This window comes from Haliotis rufescens, unplaced genomic scaffold, assembly GCF_023055435.1.
Source record: "Haliotis rufescens isolate VD_foot unplaced genomic scaffold, xgHalRufe1.0.p SCAF_21, whole genome shotgun sequence".
NCBI classification, from domain to species: domain Eukaryota; kingdom Metazoa; phylum Mollusca; class Gastropoda; order Lepetellida; family Haliotidae; genus Haliotis; species Haliotis rufescens.
The window spans coordinates 11,888,473-11,904,579 of record NW_025963902.1 but is presented as its reverse complement, the minus strand read 5'-3'; the positions used below and the strand labels follow the sequence as shown (position 1 = coordinate 11,904,579).

The 16,107-nt window shown below is 43.9% G+C and overlaps 1 protein-coding gene across 1 annotated transcript; it reads right to left on the bottom strand.

Annotated features, from left to right (window-relative positions):
• Positions 1–2,570: 2,570 nt before the first annotated feature.
• Positions 2,571–8,618, bottom strand: LOC124145766 (toll-like receptor 13). The gene is made up of 2 exons (XM_046515679.2): positions 8,569–8,618; positions 2,571–5,127 (listed from the first exon to the last, which is right to left on the bottom strand). Exon 2 carries the CDS (start codon positions 5,081–5,083, stop codon positions 2,984–2,986), a length of 2,100 nt encoding a protein of 699 aa, XP_046371635.2. The 5' UTR covers positions 5,084–5,127; positions 8,569–8,618; the 3' UTR covers positions 2,571–2,983.
• Positions 8,619–16,107: the final 7,489 nt, after the last annotated feature.

The window sequence follows — 16,107 nt, the reverse complement described above, 5'->3', positions numbered from 1 at the left end:
CAAATAACTCATAGGTAATGAAGCACACGGGTAATGAAGCCAGATGTGCAGTAAGAATAACAAATAACTCATAGGTAATGAAGCACACGGGTAATGAAGCCAGATGTGCAGTAAGAATAACAAATAACTCATAGGTAATGAAGCACACGGGTAATGAAGCCAGATGTGCAGTAAGAATAACAAATAACTCATAGGTAATGAAGCACACGGGTAATGAAGCCAGATGTACAGAAAGAATAGCACATAGCACATAGTAATGAAGCCAATACCATATACAAATATCCATATATTTAGACATGTTTTCTTGATTAACAGTTAGATTTAGTGCATAAATTTTCATTCGGCTTCACACATTGTACCCATGTCGAGAATCGAACCCGGGTCTTCGGCGTGACGAGCGAACGCTTTAACCACTAGGCTACCCGACAGCCCTCTTTAATTAGGAGAAGTAATAGAGCATAAAGGGCAGCGTAAGAGGGGTAACTTTAAAAGGATGTTGAACGAATATGGGTGACGATGGGGAAGCGTTGCCAGCCAAGCGGTGTACGGAAAGAATAACATAAAAGGGAGGGCAGTTAGACCGTCAGGACAGTAACGGTGAGGTGAGGTGGGGTGAAATTGGGATTAACGCCGTGTCCAAGATTATTGCACTTATATGTGTATGTGTGTGAGTGGCTGCTTGTACTAGTCCGGACTGATGCCGATTTATAGTGCTATAGAGCTAGCTCACTGAGATACCATGTTTAACATGAATACCCAACTCAGACACTGTATACTGACTCCGAGCCGACAAGTCCTTGTTTTAGCCCCTTAATGCCGAGCGCCAGACAAGGTAACAACAAGTACATTCATTAAACGTCTTTTTGGATGACGCGGCCGGGGATCGAACTCCGGACCTTCCGCTCTCCGATCGGACACTCTACCACAAGACCACGGAGGCGGTCTTGTACAGAAATGGAATAACGAGGTTGTAACAGCGACTTGCGTGTGCTTCCTGGGTAAGTTTGATGATTACATGGCATGAGTGACGGGAATGAAGCATGATGTAAATTGTGTGAAGTTAATGAGGCATCATATTGAATGAATCGTTAATAAAGAAGAACTAAAAATAGTGTATTTTGATAAAAGCAAGAGACTGGGGGGAAATACAGTTTTACTGACTGTAGAGAGTTGCGACACTTCGCCGGCAGGTTCCCATAGCCAATCCCCTCATTCCATCATCCATGCAGACCATCATGACATCATGACCATCATGACATAATGACCATCATGACATGACATTTTGGGTTTCCCCTCACAATGAATGAATGAATGAGTATGGTTTTACGCCGCTTTTAGCAATATTCCAGCAATATCACGGCGGGGGACCCCAGAAATGGGCTTCACACATTGTACCCATGTCGGGAATCAAACCCGGGTCTTCGGCGTGACGAGCGAACGCTTTAACCACTAGGCTACCCGACCGCCCCTCCCCTCACAACGAAATAGAAACTAAAACGCGTCTAAATCCCGCCTTTCTCACTCCTAGGGTGGGAGCACGGGTGGCCCAGTCGTCTTAGGCGCCGCGATTCGCTGTGAGGGTTGCGTGCCTTAGGCACGCCAGAAACCTATGATTGTGGGTTCGAATCCCGGTGCGCCCTGATTGTGTTTCTAGGCTTGTCAGCACCATACCCGTGCTCGTGGGTTTCACCGATGTGGTAAACGTCTGAGACCTGCATCACTTGGGGCTTTCCTCCCACATTAAGCTGACACGCCTTGATATAACTGGAATACTGTTAAAAGCGGTGTTAAACCCAACTCACTCACTCACTCACTCACTCACTCCTAGGCTGAGAAGCCGCTGTCATGCTACAACACAGCGAGAGAACGTGAAGAAAACAGAAAAGGCATCAAAATAGAGCATTCTATTGTTTATTCTATGTGTTTATATACATATACACTCACACATGCTTGATAAAATATTAAAATATGCAGATACTTTGTGTATGAAAACTGACAATTAAGAATCAATAAGCATAATTTTGATTTTTAGATATTTGTATCAAGTGTAGTATTAACTAGAATTGTCAATACATGGATCATATTACACTTATTTTTCTGTACTCTGTTGGACGATAACAAATTGTATACAAATAACTGTTCTGCGGTTAGTAACACGGACATTTGTAAATTTTGACAATTCACTGGGAACGGCTCCGACCTGATTAAAGAGGTTTTAACTGTATAGGACTCGGTCATTCAACAGGGCTAAAATACAGAATGAATGCAAGACCAGTAAATCAAAATATCTACACAACGAAAAGAATACAGCGAGACACCTCTTTCAGGGCTGAACTGCCATATATACAAAGGCATAACTGTGTAACGCTGAGTTGAGGTGAGTTGAAATGAGATTAACGTCGCGTTCAAGATTATTGCACTTATATTGCGATGTGCATGTGTGTGTGGCTGCTTGTACTAGTCCGGACTGATGTCGATTTATAGTGCTAGCCCACTGAGATATCATGTCACAGGTTAACATGAATACCCCACTCAGACACAGTATACTGACTCCGAGCCCAACAGTGATTGTTTTAGCCCCTTAATGCCGAGCGCCAGACAGGGTAACAACAAGTACCATCTTTTAACGTCTTTTGATATGACGCGGCCGGGGATCAAACCCCGGACCTTCCGCTCTCCGGTCGGACGCTAGACCACGGAGGCCGTCCACGTTGGAAGGTACCCCATGAATACAACATGAATACTCCACTCTGACACAGTGTACTGACTCCGAGCCGAGCAGTCCTTGTTTTAGCTCATTAATGCCGAGCGCCAGACAGGGTAACAAGTACCATCTTTTGGTATGACGCGGCCGGGGATCAAACCCCGGACCTTCCGCTCTCCGGTCGGACGCTAGACCACGGTGGCCGTCTCCGGAATACTCCACTCTGACACAGTAACAATCAGATTATTATGTTCTTCAAACTGACAACCTTCTTTTCTGTTAATTTTGTTCTTGCCTCCGCAATATCATCTTCATCCTGTCGAAGAAGGCTTTTTTGGCATACTCTTCCTCGCCCCACATCAGGTAGGTTGTCGTCTGCAACATGGCTCTCATAGCTTTGGTCACGTGACGTGTGTCTATCTCCTCCAGCATCACCACCACCAGGAGGCGCTGTCCATTCTCCAGCACGTGACGCTGGATGAGGTTCAGCTCAAATAGGCACCAGTCACTTATGGCAAACTCATTGGAGAGAACGATGACGATTTTTCGGCTTGTTTCAATGGCATCAACTATGTTATCCACGATTAATTTTCCAACCTCAAAGTCCCTGTCATGAACGCAGAGTTTCAGGTTTTCATTTCCTTCCAGAACAGGCAACATATTCCGAATGACCCACTGACGATCCGCTGCAGAGTAGGCCACAAATGCGTCATATTCGTATTCGCGTGTGTCCACCTCCTGACGTTGATTGTATCTGACCATGTAGATGAAGTATCGGATGTGCCAACGGTAGCGATACATCACTGCCCCTGTCACCAGGAACACTATCAATATGCATCCTGCAGCTAGGGTGATGATTCGCTCATTCTGACTCAACAGACATTTATTTTCAGATAACGTCAGATTAAGGAGCCCAGTCCCCTTGAGAAAATGAGGACTTTCACATCTGTAATCATACAGATATGATATTATCTTCTCATTTGACTTCATCCACTCAACAAACCACAACAAATTACACGTGCATGAGAATATGTTATGGCTAAAGTCCAAACCCTTTGCACCCTTTATAAAATGTTCAGGAAATGAACGTTGTGTAATCACCGTAATTCTATTATTTCTCATATGTAATGTCTCTAATCGTGTAAGATTGTCTAGTCGACCTTCCTCCCAAGAGGGAATTCCGTTTCCATATAGTTCAAGCTTTCTCAACTTTGTTAAACTTGATGTTATGACTCTTGGAATATAATAAAGACCTCCCCTACCTATTGTTAAATACACCAGGAAACGAAGATCTTTAAACAATTGATCAAAGTCATTTTGAGTCATTTTTTGCAGAATATTATCCTCCAAGTTCAGCGATTCCAGGGACGTGCAGCCATGAAACATTGTCAGATTGTGTTCATTAATCCAAATGTGATTTTTACGGAAGTCAATATATTTTAAAGCCGTATTATTGAAAACAAAGCCTTCTATTTTGTCCATTGCACACCCTACGTATGCCAGTGATATCAAGTACAACTTGGGGAGTCTTGCGAACTGATTTCTCCTTAAAATACGTAGAGGACTGCCATCAAGGTATAGATGGGTCAGAAAATGCAAACAGTCATAATGGTCACTGTTCAGATCTTCCATTTTGTTGTATTTAAAGTGAAGTCTTTTTAAATTTGGAAATTGTGATCTGGAGTGGTTTAATATGCAGAAATTTGGAAATTTCCTGAACTTATTGTCATTCAGTCTTAGCTCATATGTCCAAAGTGTGTAATTTTCTGGTAGTTTTATGTCGGAGAAATCATTCCGTCCAAGGTCTAAGTAGTGGAGATGACGGAGGACTTTCATTGCTGTATGTGGGATTTCAGAGAGCGAGTTATTCCTCATTGTGATGTTTAGATCAGGGATGTTTTGCAAGTGGTGAAAAAAGTCATCGCTGACGTGCAATCCCATAGAACTGATGTTAAGTCGTAGACTGGCGTGATTTCTCAAGCCCCAAAATGATTTCTCAAGACTTGTATTTGTCACGTTATTATCGCTTATGTCTAATCCGTACAACATATCCAGACTTTGAAATGCATCACAAGATATTTGCCGAATACCGTTTCTCCTTAGACTGAGATAATACAATTTCTGAGGAGTTTGAAGCGGTGTCATTATCTTCTTCGTCAATACTGGCAAGCGGTTCCCAATGAAGTACACGGATAACTTGTATTTGTGCTTCCCTGTCTTTGGAGGCGAGGGTATCTCCGTCAGATTGGTGTTAATACAATTCATTTGCATGGTTCCATTTTCGAAGACTTGGCAGCTACAAGGCGGACAAGGAAGCGAGCTGACCAATCCAGCTGACCCAAGGTAGAGGGTCAAGACCACTGCCATGGGAATGTCCATGTTGAGGATACTTGAGGGAGTAAACAGGCAAAACGCACTTTCGGCTGCAAAAAGAAGGAGTGAGTGAGTTGGGTTTAACACCGCTTTTAACAGTATTCCAGTTATATCACAACGATTCAGCTTAATGTGGGAGGAAAGCCCGAAGTGATGCAGGTCTCAGACTTTTACCACTTCGGTGAAACCCACGAGCACGGGTATGGTGCCGACAAACCTAGAAACATAATTGGGGTGAACCGGGATTCGAACCCACAATCATAGGTTTCTGGCGTGCCAAAGGGACGCAACTCTGCACAGCGAATCGTGGCGCCTTAGACGACTGGGCCACCCGTGCCCCCATCAAAAAGAAGGAACATGAATAGGAATATTATTTGACAAACAAAGAGTTTACTGCCGTGTTGATGCATTGCATAAACAGTTTTCGTATCAGATCTGTTGACATGCTATACAAAGCCCTAATTAATAAGAACTGTGCGTCGTTATAAAACAGAGCAGTATTGTCTTTTGTTTTATGCGAGGGCCTTGGTTATAAAGGACGCTGCTAAGATCAGTTCAGTTTGTTACTTCAATAGTCAAACATCAAACGCACGATGTCATACGTGATGATATGACCCGTGAAGACCCGGGGTAGAATAGGTCTTCAGCAACCCTTGCTTGCCGTACAAGGCGACTATGCTTGTCGTAAGAGGCGACTAACGGGATCGGGTGGTCAGGCTCGCTGACTTGGTTGATACATGTCATCGTATCCCAATTGCGTGGATCGATGCTCATGATGTCAATCACTGGATTGTCTTGTCCAGACTTGATTATTTACAGACCACCGTAATATAGCTGGAATATTGAATATTGCTGAGTGCAGCGTTAAACAACAAACACACAAACAAAACGTGATTACACGTTACAAAACATATCGTTATATTTATCCTAACATTCATGTTTCAGTAATCTCGTTGGTTATCTATAACACTAACCCCCCCCCCCCCCCCACCCCACACACACACACACCCATGGTGTTACGCCGCTTTTAGCAATATTCCAGCAATATCACGGTGGGGGACACCAGAAATGGGCTTCACACATTGTACCCATGTCGGGAATCGAACCCGGGGTTTCGGCGTGACGAGCGAACGCTTTAACCACTAGGCTACCGACCGCCCCCCGCACAACAGTACTCCTGCTATGCGACAGCGGTATGTAAACAAACCAGACATAAAAGTGATGTAAAAGTGAGTGAGTTTGATTTTACGCCGCTTTTAGCAATATTCCAGCAATATCACGGCGGGAGGACACCAGAAATGGGCTTCACACATTGTACCCATGACGGGAATCGAACCCGGGTCTTCGGCGTGACGAGCGAACGCTTTAACCACTGGGCTACCCGACCGCCCCGTGATGTAAAAGAAACCCAGCCACACGATAACGCATTTACAAAGGAAACGTGTTGCTTATAATTAAAAACATCTAACTTCGCAACAGAATTACTTGATGTCTGTTATTAGGCTCATCACATGAGTGAGTGAACGCCAGATTCAGTAATATTCCAGCTATATGACGGTAAAAAGGTCAATAATCGAGTCTTGACTGGGAAAACAGGTGACTGAAAGTATGAGCACGATGTCACGCCATTAGCCACTGTCAATGAGTATGACTGAATGACTTAGACGCTTCTGCAATGGGGTTCCTGGGTCTTATTCTCACCCGGATTACCTTAGGGGTAAGTCATCTAACGAACAAAGACACGGCCCTATGGTTTATCTGTTTAGCTGTGCTGGTTAAGAAACGTACATGTACTACGACTGCCAATACTGCTGCCACCCAGCGATTATGATAAACCACCACCCACCTACCACCCACCACCACCACCACCCCCACCACCCCCACCACCCCCACCCCCAGCCCACCCCTTCCTCTTCCTCCTCCTCCTCCCCCTCTTACTACTACTACTACTACTACTACTGCTAATGTGGATGCTACTACTATTACTACCACATAACCATCACTAGTCCTGCTACTACAACAACTACTACTACTACTTGTCCTGATGTACTACTACTACAACTACTACAACTACTGCTATTACTACTAATACTACCACTACTACTACTACTACTACAACTACTACCACTACTGCTATCACTACTAATACTACCACTACTACTACTGCTACTACTAATACTACTACTACTACCCACCCCAACCCCCAACCCCCAACCCCACCCCCACCCCCCACCCCCCACCCCCCACCCCCAACAAAAAAAAAGAATAAAAAAATCATGAGCCCAAACTGTTTTGTTCAGTTTCGATCGGATGGTCCTTACATGTAATGTTGCTGGTTCTTACGTGTAATATTGCTGGTAGTGAGTCTAATGTTGCTGATTTTGACATGTAATGTTGCTGGTTCTGACGTGCATTGTTGCTGGCTCTGACGTGCATTGTTGCTGGCTCTGACGTGCATTGTTGCTGGCTCTGACGTGCAATGTTGCTGGTTCTGACGTGTTATGTTGCTGGCTCTGACGTGTTATGTTGCTGGCTCTGACATATAATCTTGCTGGTTCTGACATGTAATGTTGCTGGCTCTGACGTGTAATGTGGCTGGCTCTGACATGTAATGTGGCTGGCTCTGACGTGTAATGTGGCTGGCTCTGACATGTAATGTTGCTGGCTCTGACGTGTAATGTGGCTGGCTCTGACATGTAATGTTGCTTGTTCTGACGTGCCTTGTTGCTGGCCCTGATCACGACGCATATTTCAGATATATCAAATTTAGATCGGTAAAATCTACAGGTGGCCAAGCTCTACATTGAAACCAGGTTTATATCTCCATTCGACCATGATAGCAAATACACCGAGTGAAGCGGCATGGACAAGAAAATGTTACCAGGAACCAACTCTAACACGGAATTGTTATTGCCTTTTTAACGTGGTTTAGTCCCGCATCTTATCATTATTATGCCCCGTGAGAATTAGAACGTTTACAGACATATAACCAGAATATTATTGCTGTGTGCGGTGTTAAACAAGAAACAAATTCTAAGAGCAGTATAATTTCTCTTTCTACCAAGATAAAGCTTTCAAAAAGTTTTAGGGTAGACATGCAGAGGACATTTCCAAATTCGGAGCATCAGTGACAAAAATGATGTCCGATGCAATTCCTTATTTTGACTTGTACCATGTGTTCCCGTGTTTTTTCAGGTGAACAGTGGGCGGTGGGGTAGCCTAATGGTTAAAGCGTTCGCTCGTCACGCCGAAGACCCGGGTTCGATTCCCCACATGGGTAGAATGTGTGAAGCCCATTTCTGATATCAGAGTGTCAGCTTCCAGTGTGAGGTAAAATCGCTCTAAAAACAGACACTGCTACCACAAACATCACTTCATTCTTTTGTCATATTACCATGTCTACATGTTACTATGTTACTACCGGTAACATCATTACCAATTCCCAAATACTACCCTACTTACGACTACTACCAATGACCTTTGATACTTACAGGGAAGACGACGATCCAACCTTTCACGAGCTTCTGTTCTTGAAGACTGAAGCAATGCCGAGAAATCTAACGGTTAAATGATTCATCTTTTGTCCAGAACAGGACGTTAACCCATTCGATGACTTACCTTACCAATATTTCATCTGTTACATTTGTGTTAGGGTTAACTAGACACGGAAACATAAAGTAAGGAATCCAGATTTCTTGTTCCGTGAGTGTGGGAACATGACCTTTCACTGAGCACACAATCTCTGTACAAAATCATAATGTTGCTGATTTTAACGTGTAATGTTGCTGGTTCTGATGTGTAATGTTGCTGGTTCTGATGTGAAATGTTGCTGGTTCTGATGTGAAATGTTGCTGGTTCTGATGTGAAATGTTGCTGGTTCTGACGTGCATTGTTGCTGGCTCTGACGTGTAATGTTGCTGGCTCTGACGTGCATTGTTGCTGGTTCTGACATGTGATGTTGCTGGTTCTGACATGTGATGTTGCTGGCTCTGACGTGTAATGTTGCTGGTTCTGACATGTGATGTTGCTGGTTCCGACATGTAATGTTGCTGGTTTTGACCTGTAGTGTTGCTGGTTCTGACATGTGATGTTGCTGGCTCTGACGTGTAATGTTGCTGGTTCTGACATGTGATGTCACTGGCTCTGACATGCAATGTTGCTGGTTCTGACGTGTAATGTTCCTGTTCTAACATGTTATGTTCCTGGTTCTGACGTTCATTGTTGCTGGTTCTGACATGTAATGTTGCTGGTTCTGACGTTTAATGTTGCTGGTTCTGACATGTAATGTTGCTGGTTCTGACGTGCATTGTTGCTGGCTCTGACGTGTAGTGTTGCTGATTCTGACATGTAATGTAGCTGGTTCTGACATGTTATGTTGCTGGCTCTGACATGCAATGTTGCTGCCTCTGACGCGAAATGTTCTGGTTCTGACATGTTATGTTGCGGGCTCTGACGTGTAATATTGCTGTTTCTTATGTGTAATGTTGCTGATAGTGAGACAAATGTTGCTCATTTTGACGTGTAATATTGCTGGCTCTGACGTGTAATGTTGCTGGTTCTGACATGTAATGTTGCTGGTTCTGACATGTAATGTTGCTTGTTCTGACGTGCATTATTGCTGGCTCTGACGTGTAATGTTGCTGGTTCTGACATGTAATGTTGCTGGATCTGACGTGCATTGTTGCTGGCTCTGACGTGTAGTGTTGCTGGTTCTGACATGTGATGTTGCTGGTTCTGACATGTAATGTTGCTGGTTCTGACGTGCATTTTTGCTGGCTTTGACGTGTAATGTTGCTGGTTCTGAAATTTAATGTTGCTGTTTCTGACGTGCCTTGTTGCTGGTTCTGACATGTGATGTTGCTGGCTCTGATATGTAATGTTGCTGGTTCTAACAAGTAATGTTGCTGGTTCTGACATGCAATGTTGCTGCCTCTGACGCGAAATGTTCTGGTTCTGACGTGTAATGTTGCTAGCTCTGACGTGTAATGTAGTGGTTCTGACATGTTATGTTGCGGGCTCTGACGTGTAATATTGTTGATTCTTACGTGTAATGTTGTTGGTAGTGAGTCTAATGTTCCTCATTTTGACGTGTGATGTTGCTGGCTCTGACGTGTAATGTTCCTGGTTCTGACATGTAATGTTCCTGGTTCTCACATGTAATGTTGCTTATCTGACGTGCATCGTTGCTGGCTCTGACGTGTAATGTTGCTGGTTCTGACGTGTAATGTTGCTGGATCTGACGTGCATTGTTGCTGGCTCTGACGTATAATGTTGCTGGTTCTGACATGTAATGTTGCTTGTTCTGATATGTAATGTTGCTGGTTCTGACATGTGATGTTGCTGGCTCTGGAATGTAATGTTGCTGGTTCTGACGTGTAATGGTTCTGGTTCTGACATGTAATGTTGCTGGCTTTGACGTTCATTGTTGCTGGCTCTGACATGTGATCTTGCTGGCTCTGACGTGTAATGTTGCTGGTTCTGACATGTAATGTTGCTGTTCTAACATGTAATTTTGCTGGCTCTGACGTGTAATGTTGCTGGTTCTGACGTGCATTGTTGCTGGTTCTGACGTGCATTGTTGCTGGCTCTGACATGTAATGTTGCTGGCTTTGACGTTCATTGTTGCTGGCTCTGACATGTGATCTTGCTGGCTCTGACGTGTAATGTTGCTGGTTCTGACATGTAATGTTGCTGTTCTAACATGTAATTTTGCTGGCTCTGACGTGTAATGTTGCTGGTTCTGACGTGCATTGTTGCTGGTTCTGACGTGCATTGTTGCTGGCTCTGACGTGTAATGTGGCTGGCTCTGACATGTCATGTTGCTTGTTCTGACGTGCATTGTTGCTGGCCCTGATCACGACGCATATTTCAGATATATTAAATTTAGATCGGTAAAATCTACAGGTGGCCAAGCTCTACATTGAAACCAGGTTTATATCTCCATTCGACCATGATAGCAAATACACCGAGTGAAGCGGCATGGACAAGAAAATGTTACCAGGAACCAACTCTAACCCGGAATTGTTATTGCCTTTTTAACGTGGTTTAGTCCCGCATCTTATCATTATTATGCCCCGTGAGAATTAGAACGTTTACAGACATATAACCAGAATATTATTGCTGTGTGCGGTGTTAAACAAGAAACAAATTCTAAGCAGTATAATTTCTCTTTCTACCAAGATAAAGCTTTCAAAAAGTTTTAGGGTAGACATGCAGAGGACCACTCTCCTACCCAGAGTTCCATGCGGCCGACAGCCAGCTAGCATGGTACCTCTGCCACAGGCCAGCGCCATGTGACGATTCGTCACATCTTTCACAGTCCATTCAAGATATTGCATATGCTTTTCATCCGTTTCATGTTTGACAAGTCTACACATTTTCATAAACAAATGTCAAAGAATGGTTAACTTTCATTGAGAAAGTATGCAAATACGTAAAAATCTACTTGTTTTTGCGTAGTTATCCTATGTTTACATTGGTTGTACGGCTCCACGTGCTGTCATCGAAGCCCAACGGAGAGCTAGCGACACGGTCACTTTGATGCATAAATATAAATTGTCATGCAACTCACTGTCGCAGTTGTAGTAGCATATCTATATAGTTATGCAAAATAATATGTAAAGCGCCCCCAAATACTTGCATTAGTCCGTTCTGTACTGATTTCTGAAAAAGCGCGTTTGTTTACAAACAAGAGAAAAGTCCGGTCACGCAAATTAGCCTGTGGCAGTGGTGTTTTGCTGAGTCACCACTGCGACAGAGTGTGGCAGAGGACATTTCCAAATTCGGAGCATCAGTGACAAAAATGATCATGATGTCCGATGCAATTCCCTATTTTGACTTGTACCATGTGTTCCCGTGTTTTTTCAGGTGAACAGTGGGTGGTGGGGTAGCCTAATGGTTAAAGCGTTCGCTCGTCACGCCCGGGTTCGATTCCCCACATGGGTAGAATGTGTGAAGCCCATTTCTGGTGTCCTCCGCCGTGATATTGCTGGATTATTGCTAAAAGCGGCGTAAAACTATACTCACTCACTCACTCACTCAGGTGAACAATTGGCTTTGCTTTGCATGTGTTTGTGACGGGTGCCACCGGTGAGGCAGGATACGCTCACCTTTTCGCGAACACTGGTATCATTATTATTTGATAGTGACTGATAACACATGCTCATGATATAGTCCGAATCGTACAATCGACTCTGCTTTAAGCAGATATTTCTATTGGATATGGAAAGGGTTTTGTCATTTTTATTAACATAACATTGTGATCTTTCACAATCATTTGATGCTCATCACTTTCACCTATCATGGTGCTGTACAGGTGAGTCTCTTCAGTTGGTCAGATGAGGAAGCTGAAAACTGTTGGATGAGCCATGAAAAAACGCCTGACAACCCGTCATACAAGTTCTCTGAACAATACCACTTTTTGTTTCGCTTTCCTGCATCCGTTTGGTTCTTAACAATGAATGGAGAAACTGCATGTTTTGGTGTTTGGTTCCTGGTCAAGATTTGTCTGTCCCTGACTCATCAAGCGATCCTTCGTCGTCAGTTTGCTCAGCTGCATTCAATGGATATTCCTGGTCACGATTTGTCTGTCCCTGACTCATCAAGCGATCCTTCGTCGTCAGTTTGCTCAGCTGCATTCAATCGATATTCCTGGTCACGATTTGTCTGTCCCTGACTCATCAAGCGATCCTTCGTCGTCAGTTTGCTCAGCTGCATACACTGGATATTCCTGGTCACGATTTGTCTGTCCCTGACTCATCAAGCGATCCTTCGTCGTCTGTTTGCTCAGCTGCATACAATGGATATTCCTGGTCACGATGTGTCTGTCCCTGACTCATCAAGCGATCCTTCGTCGTCAGTTTGCTCAGCTGCATACAATGGATATTCCTGGTCACGATTTGTCTGTCCCTGACTCATCAAGCGATCCATCGTCGTCAGTTTGCTCAGCTGCATTCAATGGATATTCCTGGTCACGATTTGTCTGTCCCTGACTCATCAAGCGATCCTTCGTCGTCAGTTTGCTCAGCTGCATTCAATGGATATTCCTGGTCACGGTTTGTCTGTCCCTGACTCATCAAGCGATCCTTCGTCGTCAGTTTGCTCAGCTGCATACAATGGATATTCCTGATCACGATTTGTCTGTCCCTGACTCATCAAGCGATCCTTCGTCGTCAGTTTGCTCAGCTGCATACAATGGATATTCCTGGTCACGATTTGTCTGTCCCTGACTCATCAAGCGATCCTTCGTCGTCAGTTTGCTCAGCTGCATACAATGGATATTCCTGGTCACGATTTGTCTGTCCCTGACTCATCAAGCGATCCTTCGTCGTCAGTTTGCTCAGCTGCATACAATGGATATTCCTGGTCACGATTTGTCTGTCCCTGACTCATCAAGCGATCCTTCGTCGTCAGTTTGCTCAGCTGCATTCAATGGATATTCCTGGTCACGATTTGTCTGTCCCTGACTCATCAAGCGATCCTTCGTCGTCAGTTTGCTCAGCTGCATACAATGGATATTCCTGGTCACGATTTGTCTGTCCCTGACTCATCAAGCGATCCTTCGTCGTCAGTTTGCTCAGCTGCATACCATGGATATTCATTTTACATTATACAGACCTGTACACAATGCGTATCTTGAATTTCAGCTCACATGTTGCAATATTTTAGGCGGGGAACGCCACGTTTTGACCTCACACAGTGTACCCATGTGTGAAATTGAATCGGAAGTCAACTCTTGACCTACTTCCTACACTACCGACACCGTGAAGTGAAGAAAAGTAGGCTGAAGGCTTTCTCCATCCATATAGGATTGTTTGTTCGTTTGTTTGTGTGTTTGTTTGTGTGTTTGTTTGTTTGTTTGTTTGCTTGTTTGCTGTTTAACGCTGCACCCAGCAATAGTCCAGTTATATGACGGCGGTCTGTAAATAATCGAGTCTGGACAAGACAATCCAGTGAATGACATAATGAGCATTGATCTCTGCAATTGGGATACGATGATATGCATCAACCAAGTCAGCCAGCCTGACCACCCGATCCCGTTAGTCGCCTCTTATGACAAGCATGGTCACCTTTTACAGCAAACATGGGTTGCCGAAGAGCTTTAGAAGTTTAGACCTCACACATTGTACCCATGTGGGGAATCGAACCCGGGTCTTCGGCGTGACGAGCGAACGCTTTAGCCACTAGGCTACCCGACAGCCCTCTTTAATTAGGAGAAGTATTGAGCATAAAGGGCAGCGTAAGAGGGGTAACTTTAAAAGGATGTTGAACGAATATGGGTGACGAGGGGGAAGCGTTGCCAGCCAAGCGGTGTACGGAAAGAATAAAATAAAAGGGAGGGCAGTTAGACCGTCAGGACAGTAACGGTGAGGTGAGGTGGGGTGAAATTGGGATTAACGCCGTGTCCAAGATTATTGCACTTATATGTGTATGTGTGTGTGTGGCTGATTGTACTAGTCCGGACTGATGCCGATTTATAGTGCTGGCTCACTGAGATACCATGCCGCAGTTTAACATGAATACCCCACTCAGACTCAGTATACTGACTCCGAGACGACCAGTTCTTGTTTTAGCCCCTTAATGCCGAGCGCCAGACAGGGTAATAACAAGTACAATCTTTTAACGTCTTTTTGAATGACGCGGCCGGGGATCGAACCCCGCTCTCCGGACGGACGCTCTACTTCTAGACCACGGAGGCGGTCTTGTACAGTAGTGGAACAACGAGGTTGTAACAGCAACTTACGTGTGTTTTATGGGAAAGTTTGATGATTGCATGGAGTGACGGGAATGAAGTATAATGTAAATTGTGATGAGGCATCATATTGAATGAATCGTTAATAAAGAAGAACTAGAAATAGTGTATTATAATAAAAGCAAGAGACTGTGGGAAAATACAATTAACACGTCCCATTTTAATTCTGGAAACCCAAAAGTCCAGAAACTCTGTGGTCTTTTCCCAGTCTCGGTCAAAGGTATTTACAAAAATAAGCATGCTGTTTTCATGGGAACATACTAAGGAAGAAAAAATGAATGAAAAAAAGTTTTAAAATATTTACACCATCTCGCCCATGGGCGAGAATATTTTCCTTCACGCAAAACTCATGTTTTTGTTTCGCAAATACTTAACTTGTATTGCATCAAGTATCATACACAAAATTTAACTCATTTTAACTTAATTCAACGATTTTATAGCGATATTGAAATAGTTCGCCCATGGGCGAGAAAAGGTTTGGCCCATGGGCGAGAATATTTTTCATTACACAAAACTCATGTGTTTGTTCCGCAAATATATTTTAATGCATTCCTTCACGTATCATGACACAAAATTTAACTCATTTTAACTTAATTCAACGATTTTATAGCGATATTGAAATATTTCGCCCATGGGCGAGAAAAAGGTTTGGCCCATTGGCGAGAATATTTTCCTTTACACAAAACTCATGTTTTTGTTTCGCAAATACTTAACTTGTATTCCATCAAGTATCATACACACAATTTAAACTCATTTTAACTTAATTCAACGATTTTATAGCGATATTGAAATATTTCGCCCATGGGCGAGAAAAAGGCTTGGCCCATTGGCGAGAATATTTTCCCTGTAGAGAGTTGCGACACTTCGCCGGCAGGTTCCCATAGCCAATCCCCACATTCCATCATCCATGCAGACCATCATGACATCATGACCATCATGACATGACATTTTGGGTTTTCCCCCACAATGAAATAGAAACTAAAACGCGTCTAAATCCCGACTTTCTCACTCCTAGGGTGGGGGACGGGTGGCCCAGTCGTCTTAGGCGCCGCGATTCGCTGTGAGGGTTGCGTCCCTTAGGCACGCCAGACACCTATGATTGTGGGTTCGAAGCCCGGTGCGCTACGATTATGTTTCTAGGTTTGTCAGCACCATACCTGTGCTCTTTGGTTTCACCGAAGTGGTAAACGTCTGAGACCTGCATCACTTGGGGCTTTCCTCCCACATTAAGCTGACACCCCGTGATATAACTGGAATACTGTTAAAAGCGGCGTTAAAC

Coding starts and splice junctions, on each gene's coding strand:
- LOC124145766 (XM_046515679.2), bottom strand. CDS start 5,083: ATGGACATTCCCATGGCAGTGGTCTTGACCCTCTACCTTGGGTCAGCT.